Consider the following 19,592-nt stretch of genomic DNA (forward strand, 5'->3'; position numbering starts at 1 on the left):
GTTTTTAAGGAAAAATATAATCACTAAGGAAAATTCTCCACAAAAATATTCAAATTTCCCAATCACAAAATTAAAAAAAAATCTGTTCAGAACACTGTTAAAAACCACAAGACTCACATTTAAGGTACCTTGCATAATGTTTAAATGTACTGAGAGACAAAACAAGTTGGCAGAAACACTCAGTGACTTTATACATCCAACCACTCAACCCTGACCTACAGTCTTGTCTTGGATTTGGTTCATAAAACACCACCCTCATGCAGTATAAAATGTAGATGCCTCAGATAAGGAAGAAATGGGAGTGGAGCCAAGCCAGCTGAATAAGCATTGCCACTTCAGTACATCCACCTTGCTTACTTAAAGGTCAAAGCATACGAATTGTTAGGAAGCAAAAAATAGATGAAGAAATCAGAAACACTACTGACTTGGATGCTAACCTAGAGGAGTTAACGTATCTAACTACAGGCAGGGCTCAGTGAATGGTGGCTACTATACTAGGAAAATAATGTGTTGGGTAATTTTTGTTCAGTTGATTGTTTTTTAGGAAGATGGACTGGATTGGGACAATCAAATGACAGAATGACATGAGGTTGTAGTCACCTTTGGAGCTCTGTAGTCTAGCCCCCTGCTCAAAGCAGTCCTGCCAAAGCAGGCTGACTCACAGCTGCATCCAGATGAGCATTAAGTCTCCAAGCACAGAGATCCTACAACCTCTCTCATCTCTGGTTCTAGTGTTTCACCACCCTCCTCACAGCAAAAAGTTTCTTTCTATATAAAGCTGGAATTTCCCATCTTCCAAATTTCATTCACACTCTTGCCTTTCCATGTTGGACTGCTGAGACAAGTTAGGTTTCCTCTTTTCTGTAGTGTCCCACGAGATGGCTACATGCAAGGAATAACGACTGTTAGTTCATGACAACTTTTTCTTTGAAATTGTGAGAATATTTTTATTCAAAAGACAACTGGTAAGACACAGAATAACCATCCACTCCAGACTACTTAAGAAATGTTTATTAAAAAAAACACCTTCACCAAAACAGTATGCTTGAGTGCTTATTGAAGACTGGTAATATATAATGTGAAGAGTGAGACCAAAGAGATGGAAAACAGTCACGGCATCGTAAAACTTAGAAATGTGTTCTAGTATCAGCAGTAATTATGGTCACTATTTCTGCAAAGAATACAGCCATGCACTTCACTACTTGTTTGTGATTTTCTTATCCAGTATGTTATACCTAGCTTTAAAACCGTATTACTGTCTTTTAGACTCATGTTTATTATCTGTACAATTTTCAAGTTCTGGGACAGGATAAAAAAAAATCTACCAAGAAACACATAAAAATATTGTTTATATATGAGTTTTCTTATGTCCCTTAGCACTGATTATAAAATAAAAAAAAAAATAGTTATGTAGCATACACACTAAAATATTACTGTCTAGCAATAGGAAGCAATTCCTTTAAGATGCAAATAGCTGAATTTCCTTCCAATAAAAGAGTATAATGCTGTCACAAATGCTGTGGACTCAATTTTTCTCTCAGAAGTGGAGCTCCAGGTGATTTTGTAAATAACTTTACTCCCATCCCTAACAGAAGCACTGGTTCAAAATAGTTTATTAGATAAGAAAGAGAATGATAGAAGGACATGCTTTTTGCTTTTTTAAACCCCATTTTATTATGCAGAATATTGATTTATAATATTAAAATGATTTAAAGGATGGCTCTACTTCCTCAAACACTTTTTTTTTTCCACCAGCGGTCCTACTGGGGATAGATTCACACAGACATACAGTCATAAAATAGGCTGCCCACATTTACTTAGAATTTATACAGTGCTTCTCATACCAAAACTTGAATATCTTCTAAATCCTGCGATGTTCCCATCACTTCTAACATTCCTGTTCCAGTCCTTTCATGAGATTTCTTCAAACTTACATTGGTCTTCTGCAAGTATGGGAGGACATCCATACATTAAGCGTGAAGATATCCTTCACTTTGAACTTGCTAGGGCACCTAAGCCAGGATGGCTACAGCAGTTAACTGTCAGAGTTAGGTAGAGACAACTTTGTGAATTGTTGCCATACACTGACTGCGGCACAGACAAGCCTTAAGGTCTGCGATTATAGCAAACATTGAAAGCCTAGTATATGTTACAATGATATTGAAAAAATCAAATCTTTCTCCCATTGTTTGTAGGAAAATGCCTGTGCAAAGGAAACTTCAGTTGACCTTTTCAGAGGGGAACAAAAGGCTGGAGAGCAGCCCTGTGGCAAGTGAGCTGGGGGTCCTGATCAATGGCAAGCTGAATATGAGTCAGCAGTGCCCTGGCAGCCAAAGGGCCAACCATGTCCGGGGGGGCATCGGGCAAAGCATCACCAGTCGGTCGATCGAGGTGATTGTCCTGCTCTGCTCTGCACTGCTGCGGCCTCACCTTGAGTACTGTGTGCAGTTTTGGGCACCATAATATAAGAAGGACATCAAACTAGTAGAGTGTGTCCAAAGAAGGGTTGCCCAGATGGTGCAAAGTCTCAAGGGCAAGACCCACAAGAAGCAGCTGAGGTCACTTGGTTTGTTCAGCCTGGAGGAGAGAAGGTTGAAGGGAGACCTTATCACAGCCTACAACCTCCTCAAGTGAGGCAGCAGAGGGGAGATGCTAATCTACTCTCTCTGGTGACCATCGACAAGACATGAGGGAATGCATCAGGGCAAGTTCAGACAATATAAGGAAAAGATTCTTCACTGAGAGGGTGGCTGAGCACTGTAACAGACTTCCCAGAGAAGTGGTCATGGCACCAAGCCTGACAGAGTTCAAGGAGCATCTGGATGACACTTCTAGTCATATGACGTACTTCTAGGTAGTCCTGCAAGAAGCAGGTAGTTGGACACTACGATCTTTCTTAGTCCCTTCCAACTTCAGAAAATCTGTAGTTCTGTGACTGCTTTATCCATATGCAAAACCACTACATATCACTTAACAGTATCCAGGGAAACAAATCAAATACCATGGGTTCTCATTATTAATCACAATCAGAAGTTGCTTTTATACCATGCATTTTAGCTTCTAGTAGTTTTGTTGTCATCTGTTAAAAACATGAGCTACACACCAATAAAACAAAACTGTCAAGAATTCATTCTGTGTACAGTGTTAATGATTGCGGAGAACAGCTGACGATAACAGATTAACAGCTGATTCAACACTAATTGAACATTTATATGTGTAAACCCTCCTCAGAAACTCCTGACTGAAAGATTACTGAAACAAAACAAAAAAATCTGTTTCTGAAAGGAAAACTTTCTCTTAGTAAGATTCTGCTTCATGCTAAAAAGTTCTCAAGAGAATTCCACTTAGACATGTTTATTTCCAGGACTATACATTCTGATGTATAAGCTTATCTCTTTTAGGTATACACAATTTTCATGTCAGCAATTAACAGAAATAAGTAGTCTCAGGAATCTCATCCTTAAACTAAAAGTGCTTAAGCAAGTCAACTGAGTAATGAAAAAACCCAACATTTTTACCAGAGGAGCCATATTTTATTCCTTGAAAATTGGAACTTAACATACTGTACCCTACTACCTTTTCTTCTTTGGTCTTTAGAAACACTCCTATTAATTTGAGTTAGCATTAAAAAGAGAATAAATGCAATACCTTACTAAGTGTTGACACGACTTCAATGAATTGGTAAGACATTTGTCAGTTTGAAAAAGACTGAAACCATTCTTATTGTTAAGATGTTCTTCTATTCATAGCAAATTTTACACTTGCATTACATTTTTTTTCTTTAAATGGTATCTCGTAATTTCAATTTCATTTCAAATACATAAATTCTAAGATATTCCAACACTTTTTTACTTGTTTCTCCTTAACCCATCTTTGAATATTAAATCTCTTTCAAAAAAGCAATTATTTTGCTTTATAAACCACCAATTAAAATAGGATTTTGGCATTTCCACTTTCAGAAATCTTCATAGATTATATTCCTAATCTGTCACAGTAGGTTTACATACACTGTCACAGCATACAATCTGACTACTAAATATAGAATTTCAGGACGTATGTGCACAAGAAGAAAAAAACATGGAGATACTAATTATGGATACATTTAAGTTTCCTAACTATAACTAATGCTTATCCTGTAGAAGCCACAAATATTCATCTTAGAATATAATTTCAGATACCTTATAAATACAGCTTTTCCCTAAAAGCAGCAAGGAATGGTGAAATTCATTAGCAGCAGAAGAAATTCATTCAGCAGCAGATATTTGTACTCTCTTACAGAATATAAGAATAAGAGTCTCCTACTCTGTTGTTTCAAGTACCCGCCCTGAATGGCTTACAAACACTTGCAAGAGTTAGAAACGTGCTCCCCATTCTTTTGTGCTAAGGACAGAACAGCAATATAAATAAAATAATCACTATATTTTTATATTTACAGTTTAGATACTAAGACACTATCTACCATTGATTGATGGTATTTACTAATAAGATATCATTTATAAATACAATATCTTTCAATCTTACTACAATATAATTTTTATTAAAACAATATACCTTTAAATTTTAGCAGGCCATTAAAATACAGAACTTTGTAAAAAAAACATTTTACAGCCAGAACTGAAGTCTGTGACATGCTGGTGTGATTAAAAGCTACAACAGAGATTTTAATAGGATAAGCACACAATTGACTAGTGAGCTTTAAAAATAGGGTAGCACTGAGCTCCTAATCACAAGCATCATTAGCTTTAGTTTTAAAACTTATCAGCAGAAAAATACAATTTCACCAACTACACAGAATTTCTTTTCTGTGCAACAGCTTACATTCAGATAACTCTAAAGGAAGACCAGGTAATATTTACGATATTACCCTAACTTAGAAAGTAACATAGCACAGAGAATAACATTTATGCCAATTTCATTGCTTGCTACTCAGCAATGTGAAAATCTTGGTAGCAATCTAAAATATGAATAGCCACAATTTACAAATATGGCAGCAAACCACTTCAAAATCCTTTATTAACCTCATTCCAGAATTATAACATAATAATAAAAAAGAATATTTTGTATATCATAAACTGATCCTGCAGACAGATGACAGGCTTGACATAGTAAAACATATTAGAAACAGAATACTAAGGATGTAGTAGAAAAAGGCAGCAAGAAAATAAAACCTGGAACATATCCCACAGTAACTTCTGCTACAATCCTTTCTTCATCAACAGTAGTATTTTATATTTATATCTTATATCAACCCAACTTTTGGCATCATTTACATAATAATGGAATTTCGTTCACTATTCTTAATCTTGTTATCAAGAGGAGTTTGCATCTTTTAATTTTTGTACATTATGATACCAACCTTCCTTCTGCTTTTCAATCACTTACTGTCCTGAAAATACTCGTATATTGACAATATATCTCCTTTTTTCCACAAATACACATCCCTACATTATTGCTGACCCCATTAGACATTATAGCAAGATCAATGTCCACTCGTATTACAGTCATACCTTCATATTGCTTTGTAGAACTACTCATAATCTACATAACTGCTCACACTAGGATCTGGGATCATGGTACCAATGAAATTAATTTCCATTCAGGTGTAACATGAAATTCCCCTCTGAAATTCTATAACCAAGAACTCTATACAGGTCCTCACACACTCACAAAGTACACCATTAATGCGTATTTCCTAAATGCAACTAAGTGTTGAGAGATAAATGAGTGCTGAGGGTTTCCAGGGGAACTGGAACTCTATTTAAAGCCTCTTACTAATTAGATCACTAACTAAAACCTAGCTCAGGTAAATATAAATATATTATATAAATAATGGCTATTCTCTTAGAAAACTCTTAAGGTAGACAGCAACAGATTTTTTCACTAATCCAGTTCTTTCTGTTTGGCAACTATAACATAAATGTTATGAAAGGATACATTTCATGTGCTTTAGTTGAATTTAGAGATCTAACTGGTTCAGTGAGATGACAGAGAATAAAAAATTGCCAAATCTCAGTGTTACTGCTTAGACCAAAACATAGAGTAGCATTGAGTAAAAGAGGTAGTGTAACTCTACGCTGATGAGCAGGGAAAAGCAGTCCTATTAAAACCTATTTATTGTAAACTGCTCAGTATCTGCAAGCCATCACATCCTTGCTACTGAGATAGCTAGATTAAAGCTAGTACATTCAATTCCACTTTGATCGTAGCCTAGAAACAAAGACTGTTCCTGGAGATACTTTCAAATTTTGAGCCCACAATATTTCCCTTCAGAGCCTAACAGAGTCAATGTCCTGTCAGTCACATCACAGCAAAGAATATGAACTATATTTAATGATGCATAGAAAATATACATTGGATATTCAGTCTTGGCACAGAAATCATGCAGTACTAGTGATATTCCTTGAACTTGATAGCAATACCTCTACATTAACTTACTGTCAGTATAAAATAGTATATTGACTCTGAAGCATAATTCAAATTCAATAGATCACGGTCTGGTAAAATTCTAGGTACAGAGCTCAACATTTCTATTTGTACTGTTTCTTGAAACAAACAGAAGTACAAACCTAGACAAAGACTAGGTTATGGAGAATAATGAGAAGCAAATTATAGGTAATCCCTTCATCCATATGACTACAAAAAACATTTCAGAAACCTGTAATGAAGGAGTTTGCTAATCTGTTCTGTTCAATCCACTCTGTTTATGAGGAAAACAGCCTAATGATTAATTCTTCCAGTCTGTCTAGTCCTGGCTCCCAAGTTTTTCTAACTGCCTAACCTTCCTTTGCTGAATTTACTTTTCTGTAGGGAAAACAGGGGAACAGGTTGCCACCCTCCTTATTGTTTAGGGTGTCATATCTCACATCCCTTGAGCCAAACAAGACCACAGCTGACAGCCACAGTACTGTTAAAGCTCGAATGCTGCATACGGCAATTGAAGCAATTTCAGATGTTCTCTCAGAACAAAGCATATTGAAGGGGGAAATTTTTTTCTCCCTAAAAGCTACAAGATTTCCCCCTCACCACTCTACCATAAGCTCAAAGAGAGCTATACGGGTTCAAGAGAGCTGTGAAACCTTCACAGAATTGCAGACAATTTTGAGCTGAACTGCTTTTTTCTCCCTAAAAAACCCCATACTATTTCTAGAACTCATGAGGTCAAACTGCATGTGGGGAGGTCATGAGGGAGCATTTATGACTGGCTCTAACTCATCCTACTTACATGGTATGACATACACACATTTTAAATTCCATGACTACAGATACATGATAAAAATTTTTTCAATATGTGGGAATACTTCTAGAGATCATAACCACGTTCAAACACTCATAGCTATAGACTAACATATATATATATTGGAAGTTAAATTTCAAGATTCTAGCACCGAAGGACATTTAAAACATTAATTCGATATTTAAGGATTAATATGACACATCTGACTTACATATTTTACTATGTTCTTCTTTTATTACTACCTAAAAGTAGTACTCATCCTAGGTCAAAACTATTTATGAAATACCGTAAAATCTTGGCATTTGTAAAATCTTGGGGTTTGTTATTCTGAATATTTATCAGAAGAAGAGATTTGTACATATATGCACAAAAAATGTCATAAAGCTTGTGTTCCGTATGCTGCTGGAAAAATCTATCACTTAAGAAGTTACTTTAATAAAAAAAGGCTTATCTGGGTATGCAGTATTAAAGAGATTCAAAATGACAGGCAGTGAAATAAATCACTGCAAAGGAATAGTGAAGATTAAAATAATTAAACCTAAGAAAGGAATATCAAAGTTGATTCAGAATCACATTTATGAACATCATCTGAAAAAGACTGAATTTCAAGAATGATGCAAAAGCAAGTATGCAACATGCCCACACTGCATAAATTATGCATATTTATTTATAACAGATATTTAGTATTCATCAGGAGCATGCTTACATGACAGGACACTTACCTGATGTGACTTCATGAACACAAAGATTAAAAAAATAAATAAGAGACTGTGGAATTTAGCAATGAGAAGGCTAATGGATAGCACAGTACCCAGATTCCAAACCAGTCTAAACATTTCTCTTCTTCATTAACATATTTGTTTTGCAACTTATCAGAGAAATAAAACCATCAACAGTTTTCCTGACATTTGTAAGTGGCAGATTCTATTTAGGGACGGAAATTTCGCATGTGACTATCCAAAATCTTATCCTTGATACTTTATTTTGAAGGAAATTCCAAAGTCAAATAGTGGGAATTGAGACCATCAAACTTGTATTTGATACTATTTAATAAAATGCAAGTTCCTCAGCATTTCTTGCTTCAATTGGGCAAATATATAGTTCTAATCAGAGATCAAGTTCTTTTGTTCTATTTTTCGGGAGGTTTTTTGATTAAAAAAGTATCCTTAGGAAACTTCAATTAGTTGGTGAGAACTGCATAAATGGTCACTTAAACTAGGTAGACTGTTTCATTTGATTTTATCAATGTCTTATTATTTTATCAACATGCCTAATGAAACTTACTAGTTTGACATGATTTGAGAGATATTATATCTATCTATTAGAATATATATATTAAAAATTATTCTTACCAAAATGACTTGGAAAAGAACTGGAAAAAGATGGATTTCTTCCACGAGGCTGTAAAAACATGTTTTAAGATTTATTTAAAAACAGAGGAATAGAATTCTTATTTAACACACTAAACTCACAACAGGAACAGAGTAGTAGAATAGTTGTTTCCAAAATCCATGACCCAGAACCTTAGCTTTAGACTAGCTCTCAACAAAAATGAGTTCCACTTCAGATATTAAATAGAAACAGCAATGTCAGACTGTTTCGGAAATTACTTCCAGGTCTGCTTCACTGATGCGATTCAAGTGAGTGGAACAGTAATTAAGTTAATATTTTTTAATGGCAGAAATGAATAAAAATTCATAAGTATAGCACTATACATACTATGAAACAGAGTGCACCATTAACTAACTTAATTAATAGACTCAGCACACATAATAGAATTATAAATATGCTGCGTTTTTCTAAAGCATGCTATTTTTACTAGCTTCTTGGGTTTAACGTATTTCTATATGATACTTTTGTCAGCCAACTCTCTTGACAGTGCTGAGCAGTGGTGGCCCTACAGAAGTTAGCTATATTCTCCTGCATTTCAAAATCAGATACAAACCAGCATGTATATGCTTATAAGAAAGAAGAATATTCTCAAAAATCAGTAATACTTTACATTAATACGGTATTTTCTACTCTTAGAACACAAAACACTTTATATTTATTAGTAAAGCATGTGTGTCTCACACTCTGACATATGAATCATATGATTACATATGTTTAACTGTATTATATTGTCTAGTTTGAAGAATGATTGTCCCCCCTCTTATACACTATACTAGATGCCTATTCACCAAGCATGACAGAGAACATCAAATTGTATGTTTCGAAAATTTTCTCTTGTGTCACTATAACATTACTGAAGTGATTCATAAGCAACTGGTAGGTTTAGCCTTGTGATACACTTAAGACTGTATTATGAGTCGTGTAATAAACACAGAACTCAAACACAGAGAGCATGTCTGGGATCTCTCCATACAACAAACTACAAAATTGTCTTTCAAGAAGTATGTCAGTTAAAAACACAAAGTTATAATATATTGTTCTCTGTGAAGAAACATGAGTTATATTTGACTAAGATGAGCATCGAATTTCATGTTTGAAGTTTTACTATGTAAAACTCTATACCAGCTTCTGGTACAACAGTAATCAGATTAATTCTGTTTGGTAAACTATTTGTTAAAAAGAACTTATATATTCCTAAAATCACATAGTTCAATTTCAGAGTTTTTATTCATGTCCAGTAAGAAAAGAGAAGGTATTATTTTTCTGGATAGGGTAAGCTAAAGTACTATACTGTGAATTGAAGCAGCTAAAAGAAATTTAACATTCTCCTCTATGAACTTCATGAAAAAATTCATAGGCAGCTAGAACAAACATCCAAGGGTCATAAAAGAATAAGATGCTTCACTGAGATTAATGTCACCTATCAAGCTCTGGTTGTTCACATTTGCTGAAATCACATCATGTAAAGGAAATACAATAAGGAATAAAAGCCACACTAAGAGAACAACCATATCTACGAAGAATTAAGAATTACTTCTGAGTGATGCAGATGTGTGCATTATGTATGAATAATGGTTTACTATTTCTTACTGTTTTCGTAATTCTCTGATCCTTGCCTTAACCTAAATGTAATAATGATTCTATGATATAGAATCTATATGAGTTTGGGGAGGGAGCAGGGGCTTAGTATAGGAAGATCTGCTGCACTGTACACCACTGGCACGCGGACCTAGAGATGAGTAAAACACATCCACTAAATTGTTCAAAACATAATAAACCAGTATCATTTTATGCACTTATATATACACATTTAACAAAATTAAGTAATAGCCTTGTTCAAACAAATGTGTTTATTTTTTCTTGCATACAGAAATGTTACACCCAGCAGAGAGAAAAGAGTTTATGTAAGGAAAGAAACTCATTATTTCTAAGCTTAGAAGCTTGAATTTAAGGACAATTTCTCTTCTTATTAAGTTGAAGTGAAAAAAATCCATATGCAGTGGAAAAAACCAGTTCCTTCCATAAGTCAGGACAACATGAAAGCTGTTCTCCTCTGGGCAATCTAATAACTCTTTAATAGACAGTTATGGTACCTTGGACACAGTCAGTTCATAACAGAGTCCCAGCATTGCAGATAGGAAGACTTATTATATTTGAGGTTCATTACCAGAGCCAAATCTATGAGTTAAATGAAAAGCTTAGGCCATGCCTGTAAAACAGAATTTTGCTGATGTGAGTATAACAATACTGAACATTAAAAAGGCCATTTAAACACCACAGACTCCCAAAAAGAGCAACAACTGTAACAGTATTTGTACTGACAAAATTAAGTTTTGCCAGCACAAACCTACTTGTGCTTAGGGCTTATTGGAATTACTTACCCCAGCAAAAGCTGCTCACTTTGCTACATAAGCAGCATTTAAACTGTGAACACATTAGCAGTAAAACACAATCAAATACCAAGAATAGCTAAGCAATCCTATTTTAGGAAAAACCTAGAAAAATGCTTTTGTGGTAAAGGGTAAATTATGAAACAATTGTTTCCAAAAACTGCAAGCAGTCCCGATTGTTAGAGTATTACAAAGTCAGCTCTACTTTCTGCTGAGATAAGCTAAAACAAAACTAGAGCTAATATGGCTGTTCTTAAAGGTCACCTGCAAACCTTTATGACTGAAGCAAAAAATAGCTGCAGCCTCTAAAGAAAATTATACACATAATTTAACTAAAGCATAAAGTCACCTCAAACATTGCATTAAGACAAAGCTTAAAGTTGATTTATCCCAACTTTGCATATATGTGCTGAAGAGAGTGACATTGTCACACCCTTCATTGCTATCTTACATAGTTTTACAAAGGAAATGTCCTAAAGCCAGTGAAAAAGGAGTTTAGCTATGGAATTTATTTCATAGAATGTTCATATTTTAAACTAAAAGTAGTTTGGTTCTTTATAGACTTTTAGAAAATTTATATTTAATTAGGTACTACTCTGTTTGGAAAAGAAACAGAATCATCACAATACACATAAGCAAATCATAATACTAAATAACAACACTAAATATGTTCTCATTTAAATCTATGTATAAATAAACAACTGGCTCAAAATAACTGGTCATCTGATTTTATAAGACTTGCTGTCAGTACAATCTGAATTTTTAATATACTAACAATTTTCAGAATGAGATTACACCTTGAATTTTGCTTTCCAGCAATTTGCAAGATCTGCTTTTCTAAGATATCCTGAATTACCTTTTTTCAAAACACAGACCTACTGCAGGACACTGAACACCAAAGGCTTTTTGTTACAGGTGTAATTCCTTAAAAATTTAAAAGACAGAAAATGTGATGTTATCAGACATAAGCTTTAGAGAAAAGTTGGGTGAGGGTGTGTGAAAAATGGGTTATTACAGACACTGTAAGCTGAACAAATGAGTAGAAACTATTCTGAAGAACAGAACTGGTGGACATGGACAAAGCAAGAACCAAGACATTCATTGTAAAGGGATGAAATGTCAAATCCACAACAAATTTTTGAAGAATTTGGTCAGCTGGTTGATACAGTATGCTTGAGCTTTCAGAATGTATAAGGACACCTGATAAGGGGTCTTAAAAAATAGCCATGACTGTTCAGATTGCAAAGGCACAGCTAAAGGAGACAATATTCTAGAAATTTATGAAGTAGTGTCCTTCTTTTCCACCATAAGATGATGGCATCAAATTAAGTGGTAAATGCCAGATCAGACAAAGAAATCCAAAGAAAATACCTGAAGATGATAAAATTACATATGCATGTGAGTATGCTATAGATTAACTATTATTGTTATTTGTCGAATATATCTTTCAACCCACATAAATGAAATGAAAATTACTCCTCAATAGCTACTACCTACAGAATACCACAAATTCTTGTATGGCTTCTGAAAAAAAAAACAACTCACAGGGGTCTGAGAAAGCCTCCTGAAAGTATTCCCACTCACCTGACTCCTTCCTATAGTCTTCTCTGGGCACCTACTATTGCACATAAGAGAATGGACTTTTCAGTGGTTCAGATTTGCTTTGTGCTGAACAGAGGATTCATGGCAGAACTGAATTCACTCAAGTCTGCAGTTCCAACTGTAGCACCCAACCAGCTGACTTTTTCTCATTAACTGCTTATTTTTTATTTGCTACTTATATTACCAAAGGCAAAAATTCACTATTGAAAGTAAAAATAACCAAGAATGAACGGCATTTTCTCCTTCTTTTTAATGTTTTACATTAAAAGAGTAAATATGTGAACCTTCCAATACGACGCTTTTCAAAAATTCACTTAACAGTAACATCAAATATTAGCTTCTCATTTTTACAACTCAGACATTCAGCAATTGATCAGCAACACGAAAGAGAAGACAAAATTACAGGTTTAAGGTTAATAGCTAATTTCTTTACTAAAGGGGAGCTTTTATAAAATGTAACTCTAAGGAGTTGTGTTTTACATTAAAAACGGTGATTAGTATTACAGTCTGTACATGACTAGACTATGAGAACTCACTTGCAATAATGAACTCTGACCACTGCCTTTGATATGAATTACAATGATGTGCGATCTGACAACAGTGTTATTAGCTGACACACAACTTAACATTTCAAGAGTCTGTTTCTGGGCAAGTCTTCCTGCCTGGTGTTATTCGATAAAGCAGCATATATGCAAATATTACACCAAAAATAGGAATAGCAAAGTTCATATGAATTCTTTGCTCTTTTATATTAGCATTACTGCCCTAATAAGAAAATGAGGGTTTTTACAACTCAATTTTCATAGATGTGAACTAGTGTAATCAAAATCAGGTTGTAAATCTACATAAACATTCCCTAAAGTCCTAATAAAACAGTTTCATCCACTGTCAATCTCTCAATCCATCTGCATTGTAATTTTCTCACTAATGTTGTACACCTCTAACATCTAATTCTACTGCTCAGTTTGGTCGGACTAGGCCCTAAGGCTCACCTATTATCAGAACTATTCCATTTTATTTTATTCATAGTCATAGAAAACAAGAAAACATATAAAAACAGAAAAGTAATTTAGAAACAAATAGATCTACTTTGTAAAGTGAGTATTTCAACCTTCAACTAGGAAATTAAAATGACTAATGGGAAGAACAAAGTGTTCTTAAAGCAATTAATATAAACCCACATTAATCAATTGACAAGGAAAGCACTGAAGCGCTAGTCCTCTAGTATAATGGCAAAGAAACCAACAGCAGGTTCAAAGACAATGTGCAAAGCTAACAAGTGCTTGTGAAATGAATCACAATTCTACCAACACAAAACAATTAAAAGCACCAAATCAACTACAAAGAGTTTGTTTTGGTTTAGGGTTTGTTTCAGGGTTTTTTTACTGTTTGTTTTTTGAAACTGGGGGCAAGGATATTAGATAGACCATTTCAGAAATTGCCTTCAATGTTCTTTAACAGATAATGCATGGGTACAAACAGTAGCATAAATAAAGTTTGAAAATTGGACCATTCTTAGATGACTCCAAAGACACTATGATAAAAAATAACTATAATTAGTCAAGACAATCTGTTGTTATGTACAAGGGTGATCCATCTATCATCTTCACAGGTACTAGACCTGTAGCACTTAGACGCAGCAAATTTTTTTGTTGTTGTTGTTGTTGCTCTTCAGCACTTTCCTGTTTTGTTTTGTTACACTTTTTCCCCTTTTTTAGAGCAGTGCCTAATGTCTGTCTGGGAAATTTATTTTAAGGACCAGAGGTGGGGAAGGTTCCTTAATTTGGTCCCCTGTCCTTCACCATAAATCCAAGAAGGGTCACACTATTAGTTCTTAGATAAGTGTTTCTCCCTCAGGAAATTACCTTAATAACAGAATACTGGAATGTGTACCACTCTCATGCTTATTATCTGATGCAATATCTCATATTCCCTTCACCTCTATTCTATTACTTTTACTGTCTCCCTTCCCTGCAACCAAAAATGTATATTTTAGCATCCCATAAAAATCAGATTCCATAGGTTAGAAGGTTTAGTTTTCAGCTATATTAATGTCATCAAATGGTATGAGTTTCTAACTAAAGGTAAGCCAAGTAGTTGCATAAAAGAGTACGCAGCTACATTTCAGAAGGTTATCTGTAAGGCCAAAGGCAAGTCAAAAATCATGATCCAGTCAAAGTTTCCTGCAGTAGCATAGTATAGAATACCTTCCAATAGTCAAATCACATAAGAACAGCTAACTGGTATACCATATTAAGAGAAACTAAGACATTTATATCAACTCCTCCTCACTAGTAGAAAAAAATAGCAATCTGATCATTATAGACCACAGGAAAACAGCATAAAAGACTCAAAGCAGGAACAAAAAAATTCCAACCCTTAATAGACTATATCTGACATCTTATCCACCCATATAACATTAAGTTGAGAAACACACAAGAGGACAAAGTATTTTATGATACTGCTCTTTTTGAAAACAGACTATGCATAGTTAGATCTCTCCCTGCTGCAGACATTTGTTTCCACTGTGAGTTCTATTCCTTGAAGAACTCTTCACAGAAGTACAATCCACCAAGAGCAATTAACACAGGAGACTTTTTTTTTTAAACAAACTCTAAGTGAGGTTGTATCAGACAGCAATTGTTGCATGATTTAAAAACAGGTACAAAAAGGGAAACACCTGACTCAATTATACTCTAACCCATTAAGGTCAAAACAGGCAGGAAAACACTCATCCTTTTCTAAAACTGGATTATCTTCCTGTGGATACTCATATGGTCAGATGTCCAAACACTTAAAGTATTCACAGAAACACATTAAAGTTGGGGTTTTTTACAGCTACCATTTTACACAAGAGAATTTATGTTTGTAAGAGATCTAATTTTGCAGCATACTAATGGGATATCACTAGAGTTTTCCACTGCTAAACTGAAAAGTAATAGAGAGGAAGGGCTCCCATAATAGAGAATGCTAAAAGTTACCTCCACAGTTGAGGAATGGCAGAGATTACAAAGTATTTTTTGTATTCTTACAAAATGCTAATTAAAGGCATTCAAAATACATATTGTAATTAGTATATTTTATCATAAGCTTAAAAATATAAAAATAATATAAACCCCATCAAAAATACAACAGTATTCAAATATCTGTGTCTATGCCATATATAACAAACAACCTGTAATAGGAAACAGAAGTGTCCAAAAATGGTGAAAATAAGATGAAATGTCTCTCCTCTGATATTACAAGTTAGCTAACTTACAATATCAGCTATGAAAAAAATGCAACAAAAAAATGGAGTGCATCTGTCTCAAGTGCTAAAATAAGAACTGCTCAAATGTTGCACGTCTCTATCAGAAAGCACACTGGTAAAGTCTGAGTTGATGGGAAGAAGAATGATAAGTGTGAGTTACAAGAAAATTGGTGGAATTAAAAAAGAGAAAGCAAGAAAGAGAGAATGTGTTAGGTAAACATGTCTGAGAACAAGCTATCATATGGAACAAACTAAATAAATGCACAGTAGTCTTCATCCTCCTCCCAATTCAGTCTTTATTTCAAAATAAGGTTAATTATAGATATTTTTGAAAGGCAAGGAAACGGTAAGGTAAATACTAATTTAACATTTCGTCATTTTATAATTGTTTTGTTACCACCACTTTTATTCATTTAAAGTTACAGCAGAAAGCATCCATCCTTGAAAGCCAGGAATTGATAAAATGTAAGCTTGGAGAAGCTACAGAGACTCAGTGCACTGACTTACATCACTCTTTTCAGTACTAAAATGCAGTAGAGTTTTTCCACAAAGAACAAATTCAATCCCACAGGATTTGTGTCCAGTGTTATTTATTTACTTCCTATCACAATTTTTTCAGATATTTTCCATCTGGCTAATGAAAGGGGCAAAAGAGAACATATGCCTTTAGTAATTCTGAGCTCCATGAGAACTGATTAATTAGCCATCAAACCAAAACAGAACCAATTTTGATATAGTGTTCCCTACAGCATTTACCTAGTTTCCACTCTGTTCACTAGCAGTTTGTATGAATATGAATATATTATTCACCTCTGTCATGTAGCATTGGCTACTTCCATCAAAAGTTTTTGGGAAGCCAAAGAATCAGGAAGAAGACAGACCAAAGGATAACCTGCACTCCGTCAGAAACCTAGCCAAACAAATGATTTAGTGAAAGTAAAGAAGAGGACCAGTAAGACATGCGAAAAACAGAACAATTACAGATGGTTAATCTGGAATTTGGTAGCCGGCCCTTAAATGACAGAACTAGATATACTGGTATTTAAGATTATTAATAGCTTATTGAATGTCCAGAGCTGCTCTTTAATAATATTAAGAAAAGAACTCCTGTCTGCTGCCAGATGACCATGAGGATCACTGTGCATCCACAATCTACCTACGCTGAGCATAATGGCAAATACATATGATTCCTCAAATAAAAAGAATTCAGCAGGGAGAGGAAATGTGCTGCTAATATAATCAGCACTCAAAATACAGAAATATTCTTTATAACTCTTAGAGTATTAGAATATCTGTGGGTTAGTTCTAAAAGTGGATAACTGTTTTATTTGTTTCTATAATACATAAAATCCTGCATTAGCATAAACAGCTTTTTTACAATAAAAACTATTCTATACAATCCAAAATATTTTAAATCTCTCTATTTCCGAGTTCATTTGTAGTCTACTTAGTGTATTAAAGCACCATTCCCAGTAGCATCATAAAAGATTAAAAGATGATGTTCCTTCTTCTGTAATAAAAAGTTGGAAAACAAATTAAATTTCCTTCCTTATGTTTTTTTTATCTTGTGCTCATTTAAATCAATCAAAGCAAGACAGTACAATGTTCAGTAAACTCTTGGCTGTAACACATCAGACACCACAAACAGAGAACAGTGACTGCAAGAACAACCAGATTTTCTAGGCATATCCAGCAAGACAGAGAGATGCTTCCTAATTACTATTTAAGTTCCATGCCACTTTTTTTTTTCCCATCACACTGTAAACTTTGGAACAAGAAGAAAAGATATTAAGATACTTTTAAACATACTGAGGGTACCCACACCAATTGTTAAAATCCATATTTAGGAACTTTGAAAAGGTAGTTATATTTGCAGAAAAACTGACCAGCTTACAAGTTAATTGACTCTTGTAAACCGTTAACAAATACATCCCCTTTGTCCTAGCTACAAATATGTTTAGCTAGACAAAAATTTTGATAATGCTTTGGGGTTTTCTTTCTTTTAGATTTTAATGATAATTTGTCTCTAGTGAATTATTGGCTAAATCCATGTTAAAATAACCAGGATCATATAAAATTGACATAAAAGACATAAGATTGTGTTCTATAACAAAAACTCTCCGGGAATTTTCTAAATCAAAGTGGTAGTCAAAGTAGTATGATAGTGAGATCTGTTATTGCTACTTCCTAACAGGAAAAAAGAAATTGAAACAGAAAGAACCCAGAGCAACATAGAATGTGTAGTTGTATCACCTCACAGAAGCAGGGCTGTGCTCAGTCAGGGCCACCAACAGTTTCAGAGCATACAGTGGTACCGGGTCCGGAGCCATCAGAATGTGCTCATACCTGAAAGGCAAGGTGGAGAAGAGGCAGAAACAGTGAGGAAAAGAAAAGGTCAAGAGATTCTTGTCAAAAAAGTTGATACTAAAAATGTGTCATTTCCCATTTCCAAACTTCATAATAACCACAATGGAAATACAATGTTGTTTGGAATTGTACAAAGCAACAATACTTGTATTTTAAAGCCATCATCAGATTAACTTTAAAAGCAGCATTAATAAAATTTTTAGAGAGAGATACATAATTATAAAATATGTAACAGTATATATGCTTGTGTGTGTATATATGCATATATATATGCAGGTTGTATATATAACACCACATACATGTTTTATATCTATGAATTATATTAAAATATATTTATAAAACATTTATCTCGTCTACATGCATGTGACTTATTGATCTATAGTAAATACTTTAATCTTTCAGAGACAAGTAGAAAATGAGCATCAAAATATTATGAAGAAGATTTATTGGGTGCTTAGGAAGACCATCAACCAACTTTTTTATGATTAAGCTCTGTATTTTGCCTACATGGTGATGTTTCTCAAAACTGAACAAAAAACTCACATTGAGCTTTATATTTTATCTCAAATTTCAAAAAATATTGCTTTCACCACAGCATACTTACATTCCCCAAATAATACAAAACAGAAGAATATTAACATACTCCAAAACAATGTTTACTGAGAGCTATGGCAGTGAAAATAAAACCACAAGAAAAACCTCTTCAAAACATTTACAAATATCACCTCATGGTGATCTTGATAAGGGAAAATAGGTTACTGAAAAGCAAAATGGACCTTGTTGCTACTAACATTCCAGTGACGTCCTCTCGACAAACAGGGCTAATTTTATTGTGTCAAAATGTATCTGGATGGCAATAGGATATAATGATGGAAGTAAGAAAGATGTAAGCATAGAAAACCACAGACTCAGCTATGTCAAAACACAGTGTTTCATTACAAATAGTGCTACTCTAAACATGTGGAAGTAATAGAATAGGAAGTATAAATCTCATTTGTAAAAGAAAAACCATGAAGAATTAATCAAGTACAAATGAAAGGATGATTTGTAGGAAAATGTGGTAGGTTATACGTAAAAAAAAGGCTTCCACAAAAAGAAAAAAACTGCAGTGTTCTGATGGGGAGAGGGGGTGGAGTAATGCAATTCACTGAGAATTTTACTTCACATCTTCAGATCCCTAGTGCTGCCTGAACCGAGGAATCTGGATCACTTCCCACCACCTGTGTGCTGACATACTCTACTGTGTGCTAGCTCTTCCCCTCTCTGCAGGCACACCACACCTCAGCACTCTGATTTATGCTGGAAGGAAGTCTAGAAGGAGATGAGGTGCTTTCCAGCCAAGTCTCCGATCTGGTCT

The 19,592-nt window shown here is 34.4% G+C and overlaps 1 protein-coding gene across 6 annotated transcripts in view; it reads right to left on the reverse strand.

Annotated features, from left to right (window-relative positions):
* ULK4 (unc-51 like kinase 4) overlaps positions 1–19,592 on the reverse strand; it is a 219,654-nt gene that overhangs the window by 105,818 nt on the left and 94,244 nt on the right. For all 6 annotated transcript variants that reach the window (XM_018075381.3, XM_029961913.1, XM_029961914.1 and 3 more), the window contains exons 30-31: positions 18,122–18,214; positions 8,587–8,635 (exon numbers count right to left, since the gene is read on the reverse strand). In XM_018075381.3, the coding sequence (XP_017930870.2) occupies positions 8,587–8,635; positions 18,122–18,214 (142 nt within the window). The remainder of the gene's footprint in view (positions 1–8,586; positions 8,636–18,121; positions 18,215–19,592) is intronic.

The sequence above is a fragment of the Manacus vitellinus genome, unplaced genomic scaffold, assembly GCF_001715985.3.
Source record: "Manacus vitellinus isolate BGI_N305 unplaced genomic scaffold, ASM171598v3 scaffold_3_pilon, whole genome shotgun sequence".
Classification (NCBI taxonomy): Eukaryota; Metazoa; Chordata; class Aves; order Passeriformes; family Pipridae; genus Manacus; species Manacus vitellinus.